Source organism: Acinonyx jubatus, chromosome A3, assembly GCF_027475565.1.
Source record: "Acinonyx jubatus isolate Ajub_Pintada_27869175 chromosome A3, VMU_Ajub_asm_v1.0, whole genome shotgun sequence".
Taxonomy (NCBI): domain Eukaryota; kingdom Metazoa; phylum Chordata; class Mammalia; order Carnivora; family Felidae; genus Acinonyx; species Acinonyx jubatus.
Window position 1 is genome coordinate 64870634 of NC_069388.1, and position 19397 is coordinate 64890030.

The window sequence follows — 19397 nt, forward strand, 5'->3', positions numbered from 1 at the left end:
TCTCTCTCTCTCTCTCTCTGAAAAATAAATAAACATTAAAAAAAAAAGAACGAGTAATATTCCAGTTGAATCAAACATTCTTAATGAAGACCAACACTTTTTACAGAAATTAACAAGCTGGAAAATCTTTTTTAAAAGTCAATAATTCAAACGGAAACTTTACATTAATTTAAAAAGTAAACTATCGATTTGGATAGCTTACCTCTTATTGTAAATAAGCACTGAGGTAGAAAAATGAGAGTAGGTAGCTAAAAGCCTGGACAATCCAAAATAGATAAATGGATTGAAAATCATCAACATATATATTTTCTATGCAAACCTAAACCCAGATTTTACAAAGGCACATCTACTCCCCACAAATCAGTTTCTACTTCTACTTATGATTTAGACAGGTATAAAATACCAAACACACGCTGAAATATTCCATCTACATGCAAACTGACATGTTAATCATACATTACCTTACCAACTCATTAAAGCTGATAGCCCATAGTGTTTTATATATCAATAATTTGTATTTAGATTTAATTGCATGTATCTGAAAGTAATGAATCTACTGCAGATTAAAACACAACTTGCTATGTATACTTTTCAATGATTTTGATTGTCCTGCTCCAATTTAGAAATCACTGACCCTGTTGAATGAAATTAAGTTCCATAGATGGTAACTTGAGTACAAATGAGTCTCCATCTCCTAGTGATCACTGAGATGGCCAAGGAAATATAAACAAAAACCTTTATCAGTACTAAAACCTTGAAAAGGGTATCAGTGACACAAACCTCCAGGGATGTCTATAACACATAATAGATGAATAGAATAGGGAAGGAAAAACCCACCAGACTTACTGAACATAAAAGAACAACTTGTCTGTCTAGGAGACATCTACTAGAAAACAAAGAATGGACTCAAAATAGGCATTTAAGTGCAAGACATAAAGCCCTTGGAAAGTGAGATACATATCAAAAATTTAACTCAGCTATTATCTAGGAATTATACTAGAGAAAATTGACAAATATGCAAAGATGTATGCTTAAAAATGATAATAATCACCATAATTAGTAACAGTAAAACAGTAATTGTGAAACTATAAACAATCTAAATGTTCATTCATAAGAAACTGATCTATGATTTCACCCAAATAATGGAATATTATATATATATATATATGTAAATGTTCACTGACAAGGAATGGGCTCCATAACATACTACTGAAGGAAAAAAAAAAGATTAAAAATGACATATATACACCACTCATCATCAGGGAAATGCAAATCAAAACTACAACAAGATACCACCTCACACCTATCAGAATGGCTAAAATCAAAGACACAAGAAATAACGGGTGTCAGCAAGGATGTAGAGAAAAAGGAACACTTGTGTATTATTGGTGGGAACACAAACTGGTCCAGCCACTGTGGAAAACAGTACAGACATTCCCTCCAAAATTAAAAACAGAACTACCCTACGATCCAGGAATCACACTACTGGGTATTTATCCAAAAAACATAAAAACAATAATTCAAAGGGATACTTGCTCCCCTATGTTTATAGCAGCATTATTTACAACAGCCAAATTATGGAAGCAGCCCAGTGTGCACTGATTGATGAATGGATGAAGATATGGCACATATATACACTGTTATATTATTCAGCCATAAAAAAGAATGAAATCTTGCCATTTGCAATGACCCAGATGGATATACAGAGTATAATGCTAAGTGAAATAAGTCAAAGAAAGACAAATACCATGTGATCTCATGGTTATGTGAAATTTAAGAAACAAAACAAACAGGCAAAGGAAAAAGAGAGACAAACCAAGAAAGAGACTCTTAACTATAGAGAACAAACTGATGGGTTACCAGAGGGGAGGTGGGGGCGGGGGGGATGAGGAAAATAGGGGGTGGGGATTAAAGAGTACACTTACCATGATGGAAAAAATAAAATGATTTAAAAAATGCATACCCAGCAATTCCACTTTAAGAATTTATCTAAGGAAATGATGGTACTATTTTCCAAAGACTTAATAAATAAGGATGTTAATTATGAATTAAGATAACAGCTAACGTTTCTTACACATAATCTCATTTAGTCCTCACAACTATTGCCTCCATGTTACAGTGAACCTGTTCAATAACACAGTAAATGGAAGAGCTGCGATCTGAATAACAGCCCTACACATCTAAGCAGAAACAAGAGCATAGAGGCCTTATAAGCTATGCGAAAGGGCTTGGACTTTATTCAAGGCAAGCAGTGAGGAAGCCACTGGAAGATTTTAAGCAGGAGAAATGACAGGATCAGGTCTGCAGTTTGCTAGGTAAAGAATGGTTTGGCAGGGAGGACATAAAGCAAGATGAGAGACGCCTGTACAAGTTATGGAATTAAATGCAAATGGAGAGAAGATAGATCCAAGAAATGTTAAAAAACTAGAATCAACAGGGCACCTGGGTGGCTCAGTCAGTTGAGCGTCCAACCTCAGCTCAGGTCATAATCTCACGGTTCGTGGGTTCAAGCCCTGGGTCAGGATCTGTGCTGACAGCTCAGAGCCTGGAGCCTGCTTCAGATTCTGTGTTTCCCTCTCTCTGTGCCCCTCCCTTGCTCCCGCTGTCTCTCTCTCCAAATAAATAAACATTAAAAAAAAAAAAAATAAAAAAAAAACAAAAAACAAAACACTAGAATCAAAAGGGCCAGTAACCTGTTCAATCTGAGCTGTGAAGGGAAGGCAGTATCAGGGATGACTCTCAGGTTGATGACTGGAGCAAATGGGTGGATGACAGTGCTACTTACATCACGGGGGAGAAAGAAAAAGTTGAATTTTAAGTACACTGAGTTCAAGGTAGCTATGGAACCTCAAGAGGAACACACTGTTGCATTTATGAGTCTGAAGTTCAGAGGCCACAGGCAGGAGATAAAGATTCGGGATTCATTGGCCATATTTTAGTTGCAGTCATGGCCAATGAATAATGTCATGCAGAGAGAGTGAGAGAAAAAAAGATGTTAGAAATCAAGGGAATACTGGTGTTTTAAGAATAGGTAGTCTGGAAGAAGCTCTCTGGGAGGCTGAGAAGGAGAAACTAGAGAAGTAGAAAGAAAAGCTGTGGACACTGTTGTTGCAGAAAGTCAAGATAAGAGTTTCAAGAAGGAAAAGAGTGTGTTTCCAGTGAGTTAATGCTCAGAGAAGCCCTGACAGTAAGGTCTAAAAAGTCTTTCTTTAATTTAGCAATAAAGTGACTAAGGACAGGGCATTAAAAAAAAAAAAATGACATATACATTATAGTTATACACAGAGAGAACTGCACAAATTATCACCAAAATACAAATGAAATGAGGGTTGCCTCTGGGTGGTTGGATATTTGATAATTTTTCCTTTCTCCTTTATAATTATTAATATTGTTTAAATTTTCTAAATAAATATGTACTGTCTTTGTAATACGAAAACAATTCTCTTCATGTTGAAAAAAAGAAAGTATGGTTTTTAATACTACAGTTCCATTTGGGAAAAATTATCTTGAGAAAATAACTGGAAAATCCATGAAAATATGGATTCAAGGTGTTAATCGCAGCACTGTCTATGATAGTGAAATACTGGCAATAACCTAAAGGATCACTAGTGAATTTGCTAAATAAATGTAGGGATAACTATATAATGGCATACTACGAAGTCATTAAAAATGAAGACAAAGGAAGACAAAGATATATTCATTACTAGCTTGGTGCACTTCGAAATATTATATGTTTCCTCATCTGTAAAATGGGAATAAAAAGAACACTTACTCAGTGTTTTAACCTAGCTTATTAGCTATTTCCTATTGTGATCAGAAACAAAAACCTGAGGTTTATGAGTTTCCCCTCGATATCATGTACCCCTACTTCAAAACGTACTTTGCTATATGCTTTTAAAAAATCTTTCAAAATTAACATTCAACTTGGCCATAAATCAAGTTAAGAAAATACGAATCTAAGAGCACAAAGGCAATGAACATCTAAGTTGAAAATAGGCAATTTCTGCACCTCTACCTTGTTTTTAAAAAAATCCTATAAATATTCGTAAACTAAGCTTATTTATTCACTTATACATGTAAAAAAAATAGTGCTAGAAGACAGAACCAGGCTGATCTGGATGCCAATGGGCCCTGTGGCCAATAAGAGGTATCCGAGATTACAGTGACAGGGAAGTGGCATCCCTACTTAACTGAACAACATCATTTATACAGGCATACCGGCTAGCTTCCTCAGTTTTACCATCACTGTACAAACATTTATTTTGTTGCTTTAAGTAGCTGAAACCAACCTGCCATGGTCTTTCCCAATCGAGTGGAATAGGGAAGGCGCCAAGCCATGTTCCTATAAAACTAGAAATTGTAGTGATCTGAAGACTGTTCTCCCAAATGGATGTAACTCTGTAAAACACAAATACGTAAATCATTGGTGGTATATACCTTAGCTGCTAGAGAATCAAACAGTGGTGCAAACTGACACTACACACATATGCTCTGTTCATTTAACGATCATCTCGAATTGGCGTATATTTACCATGAACTATTAACAAGTAATCGGTAAGAGAATATAAATGTTTTTCAGTGGGAAAGGTACTATGTGCAGCACATGGTGAAAGTCAAACAATATAGAAGAGAATTTGCAGTGAAAGCTGACTTCCTCCCACCCTTATCAACTCTGGGTCCCTTCCTAGCAGTAGCTGCTATCACCAATGTAGTACATATCCTTCTGGAAATATTTTATGCATGCACAAATATATACACAATTTTGTTTGGAATGGTATGCATTTATGTATACATCCTTTACCAAAACTCAAATGCATATTTATAAACCCAATTTTGCTGTTTTGTTTTCCCTTGTTAATTATACTAGCTATACTAGTATTCCACTGCATGGAAGGAACATCACTTATTCAACTAGTTCTTCTGATTGCACATTTCATGTAAACAAATCAACACTATTTATTTGATGGGGCAGGAGTAGAGAACAAGAACAACAAATTTCAAAATATCCAGTGATTTCGCCTACAATCCTTATTGATTAAGTGTGTATCTTAGGGGGTAAAGGTGAAAAGACAGAATTCTGCCATTCTGAATCGGTCTGGGTTTCAGCCTCTCACAGTGTGACCACTTAGCCATGTGGAGCATGAGTCTGGTTACAGGAGAGTAAAATCCCACCACAGTGCAGTAAGTAGGGTCCAAATATTCACTTGTTCAAAATGAAAGGTTGTGATACATAAAGTTTATGAAAAGCAGTTTTTTCCAGCTGGTGTGGGAAAAAAGGAAAACATTTCTTCTGTTAGAGGACTTCTTTCATTAGAAATGGGCCATTACATACAAAATATACACTGAGTTAAAGTAGCCCCAAATGACAAGTCAGTTCCTAAGCCAATCCCTCTGTCACCTGTCTCTCTCGTTACTCCCCCTTGGTCCACCTACACAAGATAAGAGCTTTAGCTTGTCTGTACTGAAAATCAGGACTGGAAGAAGGTTGGAACCAATCACCACAGGTCCCAATCTGTGTTATTTGCTGGGCTTCACTGTTCTTTTTATTTTATACAACACCTAAAAATGCAATTTCTTCAGCATTCAACATGCTGAAGCATTCAACAAAACAGAGATCTGTCCCAATCCTGGAGGAAAAAAAACTGGGGAGTTGAACGTAAAGAGGGAACTCTACTGTTCAGGCAATTTAAAGGATTTTCTAGGGTTAATTTTTGACTATTTGTGGCTGACAAATATGTTGACTAGCTTTCACTTAACACATAAGTCCTCTATGTTGCAATACATAAAGTGATGTGCCTAGAGACATAAAGTCTGGGAGAGGCTGAGAGTAAGGTTTACTTTCTGCTGGGAAGAATTTACTTCTCCCATTTTATGGAAGAGGAAGTTCCATCAGAATTGGGAGAATGAGTGGCATCTGGGCTTGACAAACTGGAGACAGAGCTGCACTGCAGACAGAAAGAACTCAAGTAAAAGTGGTTGAGGCTGAGTGGAAGAATGGGAAATAAGGCTGGGTAAGTAGGTTAGAGTTAGGATTTTTAAAAATAGCACCTTTACTGAGTACAGTGAAAACCTGCCCCGGATAGCCCTTTCTCAGCCATATAATTTACTCACTTAAAGCACACAATTCAATGGTCTTTAGTGCATTTAGAGTTGTGCAACCACCATCCCAAAATGACACCCTTTTACCCATTAGCACTCACTCCCCAATTCCCCTTTCCTCCAGCCCCAGGCAACCACTTTCTGTCTCTAGGGATTTGCCTATTCTGAACATTTCATATAAATGGAATTTGTGATTGGCTTCTTTCACTTAGTGTAATGTTTTCAAGATCCATCCATTTTGTAGCACCTGAAAATACTTCTTTTTTATTGTCAAATAACATTTTGCTGTATAGATATACCACATTTATTCTCTCTATGCATCAGCTGGACATCTGATTTTTTTTGAGTTTTTGGCTACTATGCATAATGCCACTATAAACATTCATGTGCATGTTTTGTGTTCTCATTTTTCTTTGGGATATACGAAGAAATGGAATTCCTGGGTCATATGGTAACGGTGTTTAATCTTGTAAAGGAACTGCCAGACTGTTTCCCAAAGCATCTGAGCCATCTTATATTGCCACTCGCAGTGTACGAGAGTTCCAATTTCTCCCCATCTTTGCTAATGTTTGTTTTTTTAAATTTTTTTAATGTTTATTTATTTTTGAGAGAGAGACAGAGAGAGAGCACAAGCAGGGGAGGGGCAGAAAGAGAGGGAGGCAGGGGATCCAAAGTGGGCTCCATGCTGACAGCAAGACAGCCTGATGCGGGGCTCGAACTCGTGAACTGAGAGATCATAGCCTGAGCTGAAGTCAGACGCTTAACTGGCTGAGTCACCCAAGCACCCCTCTAATACTTGTTATTATTTGATTACAGTCATCTCAGTGGGTGTGAAGCAGTATCTCATTGTGGTAGAATTAGGGTTAGGATTTTAGGAAAGCCTGAAAAGTCAAACTGAAGAAGCCACTGAAGGTTTTAAATCAAGGCAGAGATGATCAAAGCTATGTCTCAACAAGGGTTATGTACATGTCTCATCTAACCTCTAAGCTCCAAGTTCCTTGGGCTTGAGGGGCAAGATCCATGTCTTCACATTTTTCACTTTTATAGCACACTGAGGCCATTTGATATTTGTTACAAAAAGTGCAAACATGCAAGAGGTTGTCCTCTATTTTATTTGATGCACCCAAGGGAGTTTATGATCTCACATATAATATAGGAAAAAAAGGAACCAGGAGCTGGTTTTAAAAATAGAAAAACTGTGTAGCCTATCTTTGTAAAATTAAAATTTTGCATTTATCAAAACCATAGTATGTATAAGCACCTTTAAGGTCCCACATCGTATTAGATGAGCACACCTACTAACAATCCCTCCCTGCATCCCTCCCCACTCCTGAAATCCACTCCCAAGGCAGAAACATTATGAACTCGTCAGTGTTTCTCGAATGTAAAGAACGTACACTATGTATAGAGTTTGCAAGACTTAGTTACTCCCTGCTTTCTACAATGGAAGAAGAGGACTTAGCACTCTTCCCACAAGCCTCCCATCACCATGTGCTCATTCTCTCTGATTCACCATCCCCTCCTTGATGGTAACATCCTCTCCTCCCGGCTGAATCCACAGCACAGCATCTACATTAACATGACTATGAAAATGTTTGTCATAGCTGAACCACACAATAAACCACAGTCACATTTCCTTTCTTATAGATTTTAAATTTTCTTTGGATGTTAAGAACTGCCTCTTTTTCAATCTCTATTTGCTTAGGTACTTGTCACTAAACCATCCTCAAATATTCTAAAGAAACTAAACATCACCTCTAAATTCTTGTTTGTGTTCTTTGTTCTCCCTCTTTCTCTTGTGGAGGGCACCTCACCTGCTGCGAGTGGGACTGGTTGCCCTCTAAGCCTGAGGCACAGCCACTGTCCTGTAAGCTCCCTACACCATCATCCTATGAATTCCCTTTTCCTCTCTCAATGCTTTTAGGTCTCCTGCTTCCCAAATTCCAAGACTTTCTCCTATTTTCCTTTTTTTTTTTTTTAAAGCACCTCCTTCAGTAGATTCCTGAGAAAGGATAAAATAGATTTTAAAGATCGTTTAAAGTCTGAAAATGACTTTATTGTAGTTGTTGGAAATCATTTTGCCTTAGAAGTTTGAAGACATTGCTCCATTATTTTCTGTTTCCCACCTGAAAAGTTCAGACATTCTGGCTCTCAGTCCTCTCTAGGTAACATGTGCCCCCCCCCCCCTTCCCCAACCCCCCTACAACACACACTGCCCTCTCTGGTAGCCTTCAGAATCATCTTTTTCCTGGTGGTTATCTAAAATTTCACAAGCCTGTGCCTTGGAGTGGGTGTCTTTTCAGCCATAATGCTGGAAACCAATGAGCCTTTTTTTAAAACAATTTTTTTAATGTTTATTTTTGAGAGACAGAGTGTGAGTGGGGAGGGGCAGAGAGAGAGGGAGACACAGAATTGGAAGCAGGCTCCAGGCTCTGAGCTGTTAGCACAGAGCCCGACCTGGGGCTCAAACCCACAAACTGTGAGATCATGACCTGAGGAAGCAGGATGCTTAACTGACTGAGCCACCCAGGCGCCCCACTCATGGGCTTTCTTAATCTACAGTCACAAGTCTTTTGGTTCTTGCCATTTTCTCTTTAAAGACTTATAAAGTCTTGCTTTTTCTACCCAGATCCCCTAAGAATTTTCTGTTTTTCTTACTCTTTTGCTGGGAATACTACCATGTGGAATTAACCCTCTGATTTTTTTTTTTAATCTTTTAACCCATTTCCCATATTTTCGCCTTTTCTGTTTGGCTAAGGGATCTTTCTAACTTTGTCTCTACTTCTGTTGATTTTTTTTTTCTTATTTTTTAATTTCCAGGAGCTTTCTTGTTCTCAGAATATTCCTTTTGACTGCTTCCTGTTTGTGTTTTATAGATGTGAAAACAATGGACATTTTTAAAGTTATCTTCTGGTCTTTATATCGCCTTTGTTTCTGAGTTTCCTTTTGTTTTCATTTCTGCCTTTCACTTTAGAGGTGTTCCTGAAATGTCCAATGATTGTTCATTTCTCATTCTACTTAAAACACTACATATGAAATGTCCAGAATAGGCAAATCTAGAGAGACTGGAAGTATTTTAGCAGTTGCCTGGGAAGGGGGGAAGGGTGGGCAGGAGAGGGACTGCTAATGGGCAGAGTTTCTTCTTGGTGTGGCAAGATGTTCTAAAATTAGATTGTGGTGATGGTTATAAAGCTGAGCCTATACTTAAAAACTACTAAGTTGTACACTTTAAATGGGTGGGTTTTATGGTCTGAAGTTGTATCTCAATAAATGTATGTTTTAAAAAACAACAAAAAAGTGAACACTAAACAGATGACTAGATGTCCACTGCGTACAAGCGGGCTTCACTGTCCCAGGGACTGATTAGGGACCTTGGCTTTTAGAGAACCCCCAAATATCAGTATCTGCAGGTTCTTCTTTTATGCCATTTTTCACTGAAAGAAATATTTCCGTACTCTGCCTAGATTGCATAAGCCTGGCTGCCAGTGTTTTGGACCAAGCAAGTGAAAAGGACGAGGCAAAAGATGAGGAATCATTATTCGATACATAGAATTTCACTTAATTCTTATTCCCTCCAGAGGTTTTATCAAACAGGCTCAGGTTGTGGGGACAGCCGGAGTAGTTGGGGGGTACAGTTATATTTTCTCCATCTTCTCTCTCCCACTACATAACCTCTAATGCTCATATTATTTTTGTAGTGTTTATATATTGTTCTGTAACCCTAATTTTCAACTATTTTTCTAATGTAGTGAGTCCCCTTAATGTACAAACTGAATGATTCCTCCATTTGGGGAAACTGTCTTGTCATATTTTGAATTAATTTGTTTTGTTATTTTAGGGACACTACTAGCTAGTCTTAAGCTCATCTCCTTTGTTCTCTGCATTTATCATTTCTTTTCTAACTACTTTACTCTTCCCTACCCCTCATTTGTTTTGATTAGCTCAAACCTTTCCTCCATGCTAGAACTTAATTTTCTAACTTGTCTATGTTTCTAATATATGACATGTGATGGTGTGGTTTGGATTCTCATTTTAATTAATTCTGTAATCTCCTTCTCCACCTCATTTTTTTCCCATCATCTTATCTTTGAGCTCTTATTTTATTGAATTTATGCCCTTAATAATATTTTTCTATGATAAACTGGGTAGTTTGTTTTTGTTCCTTGAGTACTACTTTCTTCCAGGCTGGATTCTTTTGTCTTTCACATGCCTTTTTCTTCTTCTTATTCTATAATGTGTTTCTAGAGTTGCCATGCCATTTCTTTTCATCTTGCTCAACCTTCACAAGGGCAGGCTGCCCACACTACATATTTGCTCAGATACCATGAGTGAATTATCTAGGAAGCTGTCTTCTCATCTTAACTACAATTTTTCCTGTCTTGAAGCTGAATTTTGAGTGCTGGATGTTATCTTCTACTCAGTTTTCTGTAACATGAGGCAGAAGAAAAGAAGGGAGGCAGGGTAAGGGATATGCTATCCCTGTAATTTAATCAATAATATTCAGCTGAAATTTAATAAATGGTTCAATAGATCCAACTTTCAAAAATTTCTGGCCAGGGCTTATGTATCTCATTAGAAATCAGACGACGCGATGATGGTAACAGTCAGCCCCCTTGGCAAAGCCCAGTAGGCAACAGCCCTCATAAACTATAAAAAAGTAAAAAGTCCTGATTGGGATGCAGGGAAACTAGCATTCTATTGGTAGGTATATACATATTCTTCCAATTAGAACTTTAGTTTGGCAGTGTCTGTCAACTTCTTTTGACGTAGGAATTCTACTCCAGGAATCTAGTCTACAGGAACTGTTATACAATATATAGTTATATAGTACAAAGATGTTCATAATAACATTATTTATAATCCTGAGAATTTGATATAATCTTCAATAGGGAATTAAATAAACCATGGTACATGGAATGCTTGCCCAACATTCATCCCATCCCTGATGACCAGACTAATTAAATCATGGTGATCCCATTCTCTCTCCCAGTGATTAGCTTAGGAAGACTCAAGGGAAAGGACTGCTGCCATCTCACTAACAGCCTGAGGATAAGAACCAGGAAAATCAGTGAGAAGCACAGCTACACCCTGACTATCTATCTGTATCTAGAACCATACAATCTCTGCTATGTGAGATAATCCGCTTCCTGATTGTTCAAACCAATATAAACAGAAGTATTCTTTTTTTTTTTTTTTTCAACGTTTATTTATTTTTGGGACAGAGAGAGACAGAGCATGAACGGGGGAGGGGCAGAGAGAGAGGGAGACACAGAATCGGAAACAGGCTCCAGGCTCTGAGCCATCAGCCCAGAGCCGACGCGGGGCTCGAACTCACGGACCGCGAGATCGTGACCTGGCTGAAGTCGGACGCTTAACCGACTGCGCCACCCAGGCGCCCCAGAAGTATTCTTAATTAAGGATGAAGATATACTAAAGACATTATGCAAGAAAAATTAGATTATACAATTAAAGATGTTCCTAATAAGTAAAGAAAAAAAAAAAGTAAGTTACAAAGCAGTGATAGTATAACCATTTTTTGCTTTTAAATTGCAAATAAGTGATATGTGTGGACAAAATTAGACTAAAATCTGTCAGTAATGGCTGCTTCTTTGATAGGATTACTAGGATCTTGAACTTCCTATATTTTTCTACTATTCAAACTCTTACATATTCTTTTGTAATAAACACGATAAATATTTTTGTGTAACTGTGAATGTTTGAGAAGGCCAACTCTAACATCAAACAAATTAATCTATCGAATTAACTATTCCCTAACTCATTTAAAATTTGACATGCTTTTTATGCTAAATTCTTAAAGTATGATAAAAGTGCTAGGGAAGAAACCACTATCACTAAGTTATGGTGGAGGAATGAAAACTTAAGTTGCAGTTGCCCTCTCACGACAAAGTTCAAATTAGTTTTATACTACATCGACTGAAAGAATTCCCTTCTCCATAGCTGCCTATGCCCTGCACTCCTGGGTCTGCTACCTAAACCAGAAAGAGGTACTAAGGCAAACAGCAGTCAGCATTGGGAGTGTGAAATATACAAATGCTCCCTGACATTTGTTAATCCATTTGACAAACATTTCTGAAGCATTTGCTATTTGATTTCACTCATCATCTCACTCAGTTCTGACAATAACCCTGCAAAGTGCATATTAGTATTGTTCTAACAATATCACATATGAGGATCTCTGAAGTTAAATAGCTTATCTAAGATCACTTGGCTATTAAGCAGTAAGGAGAGGGCAGGAATTCATTTTCTGACCCTCAGTTTGTGTAGCCTTCTAAAACCATCCGATGATCTGCATTCAAGTTACCTCTTACTGGCTATTCAAGGGCTTAGGCAAATCACTTAATCTGTCAGCTTTCTAGTACCTTCACCTAGAAGATGGTGAAAACAGGAGTATGTCATCAGACTGCTGTGAGAATTAAATGCTTTAAGACACACGAAAATGCTTTAAAAGTTATTACTTTTGCATATTACTATTTCATACCCCTATGTGATGTTAAATAAAATGTTTCGTATTATAAGTTGATTATTTTTAGCTATAGCCCCTCAGCACCTTTTTTGCAGCCTACTGAAGTTTAAGTGGCATCAGAGAAATCTAACTTTTTTTTTTTTTTTAAATCAGCACATAGCCCGAGGCGGGGCTTGAACTCAAGAACTGTGAGATCATGACCTGAGCTGAAGTTGGGATGCTCAACCAACTGAGCCACCCAGGCGCCCCCAAATCTAACAACTTCTTGATACAGGACTAACTTTCAATGTCCCCCCAAATAAGCTAAGTATTGGCAAAACCTGAACCACTATAATTTTCATTTTGACTAGATAGTGTATTAATTTGGTTCAAATTTCAAAAGACACCAAAGGGTAGTTGGTGGAAAGTCTTCTGAGATGGGCTCCGAGCTTCTCAGATTCTCCCCCCCCCAGAGATAACCAATGTTTTTATCAGTTTCTTATGTATTCTTCCAAAGTTATACAGGTATATCTATCCTCTCCTGCTCACTTTTTACACATATGGTAGTATCCTACACACATTTCTTCACCTTGCTTTTTTCCACTAACAGCATATCAGTAAATAAATGGCTGGTTGTTTTTTTTTTTATAGCTGCATTAAATTTAATTTAATCCTCTCATTTTTTTTAAAGATTTCTTTTAAAAAAAAATTTTTTTTAACATTTATTTATTTTTGAGACAGAGAGAGAGAGACAGAGCATGAACGGGGGAGGGTCAGAGAGAGGGAGACACAGAATCTGAAACAGGCTCCAGGCTCTGAGCTGTCAGCACAGAGCCTGACGCGGGGCTCGAACTCACGGACCACGAGATCATGACCTGAGCCGAAGTCGGCCGCTTAACCGACTGAGCCACCCAGGCGCCCCAATCCTCTCCTTATTAAAGGACATTTAAGCTATTTTCAAAGATACAATGAGTAATCTTACACATTTAGTATTTTGTAGGTATGAAAATATATCTAGTACATAAAATCTCAGAAGTGGAACTGCTAGGCCAAAGATGGATACTTTTAATCTTTATAGGTATTACTAAACAAGAATTTGAATCAATTTATATTCCCATTGGCGCTTACTTCCCCAAACCATTATCACTAATGTATTATGAAACTTATATATTTTTTTCAGTCTGCTAGCTGGAAAATGGTATTTCCCTTCCTATAATTTTTAGTTTTACTTTGTTACAGATCCTTCTGAGAAGGGATAAAGTGCTGACAGGTGCAAAAACAAGGTGACAATAAATTTATTCTGCAAATCTCAAAGAATTCAAAAGGCAAATTTTATAATAAATTTTTACAAAGCTCTTTTTAACCCAGCAGAACCCAGCAGAACCCAGCAATAATAGGCATTGCTCTAAGACATAGTTCAGGGTAAACAGAGAAACAGGTTAAAGCAGGATCAGAAAATATATGCATATTAAATTCATGGTAAGTTACTAAGAGAAATTAAGGATAGATAGTTTCTCTGTTTCCCTTGAGTTTTAAAGTTTGATTTTTTTTCAATTCAAAAATATTAGGAATTTCTATATAATAAGTTCTGCTAAAATGCTTGTTTTGAACATTGAAATTTGTTCCAATTTGACTGATACATTAGGGAACAATATGAGCAATTTAGTCTGTGAGAAACACTTAAGTGAACACAAAAAAACTACACCCAATTGCACTAAGCAGTATGTGAATACACAAAACATGCACATCCCTCAAACATCTACCAGATAATCAAGATAGTGTGGTACTGAGATAAGGATACACATATAGGTCAATGGAAAAAAAACTAAAGATCATGAATTTACGATCAACTGATTTTTGACAAGAGTGCCAAAATCACTCAAAGGGGGGAAAATAGCCTTTTTAGCAAATGGTGCTAGGACAACTGGCAAGCCAGGTGCAGAAGAATGAAGTTAGACCCTTATCCCCATGGTACACAAAAACTAACACAAAATGGACCAACGACTCGAATGTAAAACCTAAAATTATTTAACTCTTAGAAGAAGACAGAGGAGTTAATCTTTATGACCTTGGATTTGGCCATGGATTCTTAGAAATGACCCTAAACGCACAAGCAACAAAAGAAAAAAAACAGATGAATTAGATTTCATCAAGATTAAAAACTTTTGTGCTTCAAAAGACACAATGAAGAAAGTGAAAAGACACCCCACAAAAAGAAAGAATGTGCAAATCATGTATATGATAAAGGACTTGTACTTAGAATATATAAAGAACTTAATAATAATAAACACGGCAAATAATCCAAATAAAAAATGAGGAAACGATCTGAAGAGATATTTCTCCAAGGAAAATATATAATTGCCAATAGGCACATGAAAAGATGCTTGAGGGGTGACTGGGTGGCTCAGTCGGTTGAGCGTCCGACTTCGGCTCAGGTCATGATCTCACAGCTCGTGAGTTCGAGCCCTACGTCGGGCTCTGTGCTGACAGCTTGGAGCCTAGAGCCCGCTTCGGATCCTGTGTCTCCCTCTTTCTCTGCCCCTAACCCACTCGCATTCTGTCTCTGTCTCTCTCAAAAATAAATAAACATTAAAAAAAAAATTAAAAAAAAAAAAAGAAAAGATGTTTGACATCACTGGTCAGTAGGGAAATGCAAATAAAGAACACAAGGAGGTTAACACTTCACACCCACTAAGATGGTGATCATCAAAAGACCAGATAATAACAACGGTTGGCAAGGATGTGGGGGAATTGGAGCCCTCATACATTGCTGTGTGAATGTAAAATGGTGTAGCCACTCTGGAAAACAGTCTAGCAGTTTCTTCAACAACTAAATAGGGAGTTACCATAAAACCCAGCAATTCCACTGCTAGGTATGTACTCAAAAAAATAAATAAAAATAAAAACCTATGTCCATACAAAAACCTGTGTACAAATGTTTGCAGGAGCTTAGCCCTAACAGCAAAAAGTAGAAACCACCAGATGTCCATCTTGATGAGTGGACAGACAACATGTGGTATACAGCCACACAAGGGAATGTTATTCAGCCATAAAAAGGAATGAAGTACTGCATAGATGAGCTTTGGAAATATTATGGTACGTGAAAGAAGCCAATCACAAAAGATCACATATTATATGATTACACTCTTATGAAATGTCCAGAAGAGGCAAATCTATAGAACCAGTAATGAGAATTAGTAGTTGCTTAGGGCTAGGGGAGGGGAGATAAGGAATTGATAGCTAAAGGGTATGGAGTTTCTTTTTTGATGTGATGAAAATGTTCTAAATTTGACTGCAGTGATTGCTGCACAATTCTGGGAGTATATTAAAAACTATTGAATTGCACACTTTAAATAGGTAAAGTGTATGGTATTTGAATTATATCTCAATCCCTCCCTGGCTTGCTGGAGGAGGGGTGGATGGGGGATGGGCTAAATAGGTGATGTGTATTAAGGAGGGCAACTGTTAGGATGAGCGCTGGGTGTTACGTATAAGCGATGAATCACTAAATTCACTCCTGAAACTAAAATTACACTACATGTTAACTAACTAGAATATATATAAAAACTTGAAACATAAAAAAGCAAAAACAAAAACAAACAAAACAAAATCCCATCTCTCATCTCTCTTAGTTTCCCTCATGTGTATGAGTCACATCTTCCATATCTGGTCTTTAACTTCCTGTCAGATTTCCAACAAACCTCCTTTACCACTTTACAATAATTTACAAGTGGCAACTCTTCCCACACCTACTTCCAAAACCAAATTTCAGGGTTTTTTCGAAGCAAAAGTACCATATTCATTATAATGTTTATAAATTTCTTAACTATTTAACATATATAAAACTGAACTATCATTTTTATTAAGTTCCTATCTTTTTTTATGTGTTACTGTCAAAGTTTTTGAGTGTTATGCCTCAAGCCTGTCTTTCCTCTAGGCTCTGTTTTTTATTGCCCAATTTTGCATAGTGCGGGGATTTCAAGGAATGCATACGCCACATTATAGCAGAACTTACTGCGGAATGAGATGACAACATCTCCCCCAAGTATACCATTACCAGAAACACAGTTCAAAGCTGGATAAATCACCAATCCAAACTTACAATGTTTCAACTGGTCTTCACTATTTAAAAATTTCAACTGAAGGGGCACCTCAGTGGCTCAGTTGGTTAAGTGTCTCAACTCTTGATTTCCGCTCAGGTCATGATCTCACACTAGTGAGATCCAGCCCTGAGAGGGGCTCCATGCTGAGCGTGGAGGCTGCTTAAGATTTCTCCCTCCCCCTCTCTCTCTGCCCCTCCCCTACTTGCATGCACACATTCTCTTTCTCTCAAAAAATAAGTTACAAAATTTTTACAAATTTCAAACTAAAATGCTAAAAGAAATAAATGCCATTAGGGATACTATAGTAATGACGTGGGGAAGTTTTCTTTTTTTTTTTTTTTTAAGTTTATTTTGAGAGAGCGAGAGCAAATGCACACACGTGCACAAGCAGGGTGAGGGGCAGAGAGAGAGGGAGACAGAGAATCTCAAGTAGGCTCCTTGCTGTCAGTGTGGAGCCCAACACAGGTTCAATTCCACAAACCATGAGACCATAACCTGAGCTGAAATCCAGAGTTGGGCGCTTAACTGACTGAGCCATCCAGGCTCCCCTGGGAAAAAGTTTTCAATGTTTACATTCCTATTTTCCAGAGACCTTATCAACACCAGAGGATGGTTCTGAAGGGGAACAAACAATATTCATTGCAAAAGGAAAAAGTCAGTAATTTATGGAGCCTAGCGACCCAACATGCTTCCTCTGCACTACTTGGGCTGTTCCTTTCCAAATCACAAAAAATACCACTTTTATTTCAGTTTCTATGGCTTCATTCATTTCCCTAACATGGGAGTCATTCCCTTTTCCCTTCATCTCACCAAATCTCACACTTCTGATCGAAATCCTTTATAGGTCATTCCCCCCTTCCAGCTCATTCTTCATTGGTTTCCTACCTCTCTGAGTTCCAACAGCACTTACTATATGATTTACACAATTTTAATCTCATATTGTTTGCTCATTTTATTCATGTCCCTTGAACGTACAGCTCCTCAGGGAGAGAATCATGGCTAATATTTCAGAATCTACACAAAGCTTGCACAGTATGGAATACAGAGTAAGAGCTCAAGAAGTTTTTGCTACTGGGTGATAAACAAGACAAAATAATGGGCACCAAATAACTTCACAGTTTTTTTAGTTACAATGTAACCATTTTTGTTAGGAATGATTTGAATGCGTTTCAAGAAGCTAAAATTTTAACTCAGCTGTGTTGAATATATATATACACACGTGTGTGTGTGTGTGTGTGTGTGTGTGTGTATGGCTGCTAAGAAAACAAAATCCTGTAAAACCTCAGGTGTCTTACCACAAAGAAGCTAAACAAGAAATTATAGCTGTTTCACTAAGCGTTTTTAGATTGTAGACCCCAATTCTACATTATAAGATGTATGGAAGCAGTTTTATCTGTAGCAATTTTATCACAGTGACAAATGATCCCTGAGGATCCCTGAGGAGTGATTTTCAAAGCCTTCTTTTGGTAGCAGAAACCTTTTTTCAAACAAAAGGCTAAGTGGAATCCTACCATACAGAAGAAAAGGAGAGCTGAACTTGCGAAAGTGGAAGGAAGAACCTGTAGTTCTCCTCAAATGCATACCACCTCTTGCCTGTCCCAATCCCCAAATGCAGTGGGCCCTTAAGGCATCCCTGAGAACATACAGTGCTGAAAAACACTCATAAAACAATCAGCAAGCTGCCATGAATAGAAAAACACTAATTTTTAAAATGTAAAGTTTACTAATCACTAAAATGTAAAGTTAAAACTTACCCATTTCTACTGAAAACTCTCAGCCATGCTTTGATGTTTGGTCCTAACAAACACAAACAAGGTACAGTAGTAAAAGTAGACAAAATAACTGCAAATAAAAATGTTTCCAACACCAGCCTAGGAAAAAAAAAATCATTAATTTTTTTAAAAGCATTAAAGATTCATATACACACATAATCTTTGTTTCTTAAATACATTTAATATAAAAACATTTTCTTACACTTTACTTTGAAAGATAACACAAGTCCTACCAAAATGATAACTATAAAAAATGTATTGAAATGCAAGCTCTAAAAAACAATCTAGCAAGTATCTGGCTTTAAAGACAGAATTCAGAAGTGTTAAATGCCCTGTAATCCATACGACACTCCACTACGAGAAACTCCTTTTCTAGATAATTAACTTTCTTCCTGAATAGGCTCTGGAACTTTCTTTTGCAACCACTGGTTCATCTCTAGCTTGTATTGGAACCAAACGGAAAGCTAGATAAACTAAAATTAGGGGGCTGCACCCCTAGAGTTTCTGAGACCTGATAATTTGCCTTTGATAAAATGCAGATGCTGCTGGTTTTAGAACCACTGCTCAAGACATTCATCCTACTCTAAAATGGATTAAAAAGAAACTACCATTTCTCATTACAAAGGTCTTATCCTCCCCTCTCTAGGAATTACCTGTGAATTTAGTGTGTGTATAAAACTATACACATAACTATGTGTGCGTGCGTGTGTATCACATCACTGGTTTCACCGTAATCATTAATCACTGCTAAATGAAGTTTCCCAATCCATGATGAACATATATAAGAAATATTCATGAATTGAGTTTTTTTTTAAAAACTGGTCAGCTCTGAAAAAGTTTTGAGTTAAATTTTACCTTTAAACTATAAACATTAGCTTATTAAATAATTAAATGCAGGGATTTATTGACTTTTCTTGAGAAAACAAACTCTTTTCAAGCACTTCAGAATCACATTTCCTA

The 19397-nt window shown here is 37.3% G+C and overlaps 1 protein-coding gene across 6 annotated transcripts in view; it reads right to left on the bottom strand.

The window, feature by feature from the left end:
• The window catches only part of PIGF (phosphatidylinositol glycan anchor biosynthesis class F), a 106431-nt gene that overhangs the window by 10436 nt on the left and 76598 nt on the right, over positions 1-19397 (bottom strand). For all 6 annotated transcript variants that reach the window (XR_008289297.1, XM_053200559.1, XM_027072527.2 and 3 more), the window contains exons 4-5: positions 18420-18536; positions 4290-4398 (exon numbers count right to left, since the gene is read on the bottom strand). Coding sequence is in view for 5 of the 6 variants with exons in the window: in XM_053200559.1 (XP_053056534.1) it covers positions 4290-4398; positions 18420-18536 (226 nt within the window). In the remaining variant the exon portion in view is untranslated. The remainder of the gene's footprint in view (positions 1-4289; positions 4399-18419; positions 18537-19397) is intronic.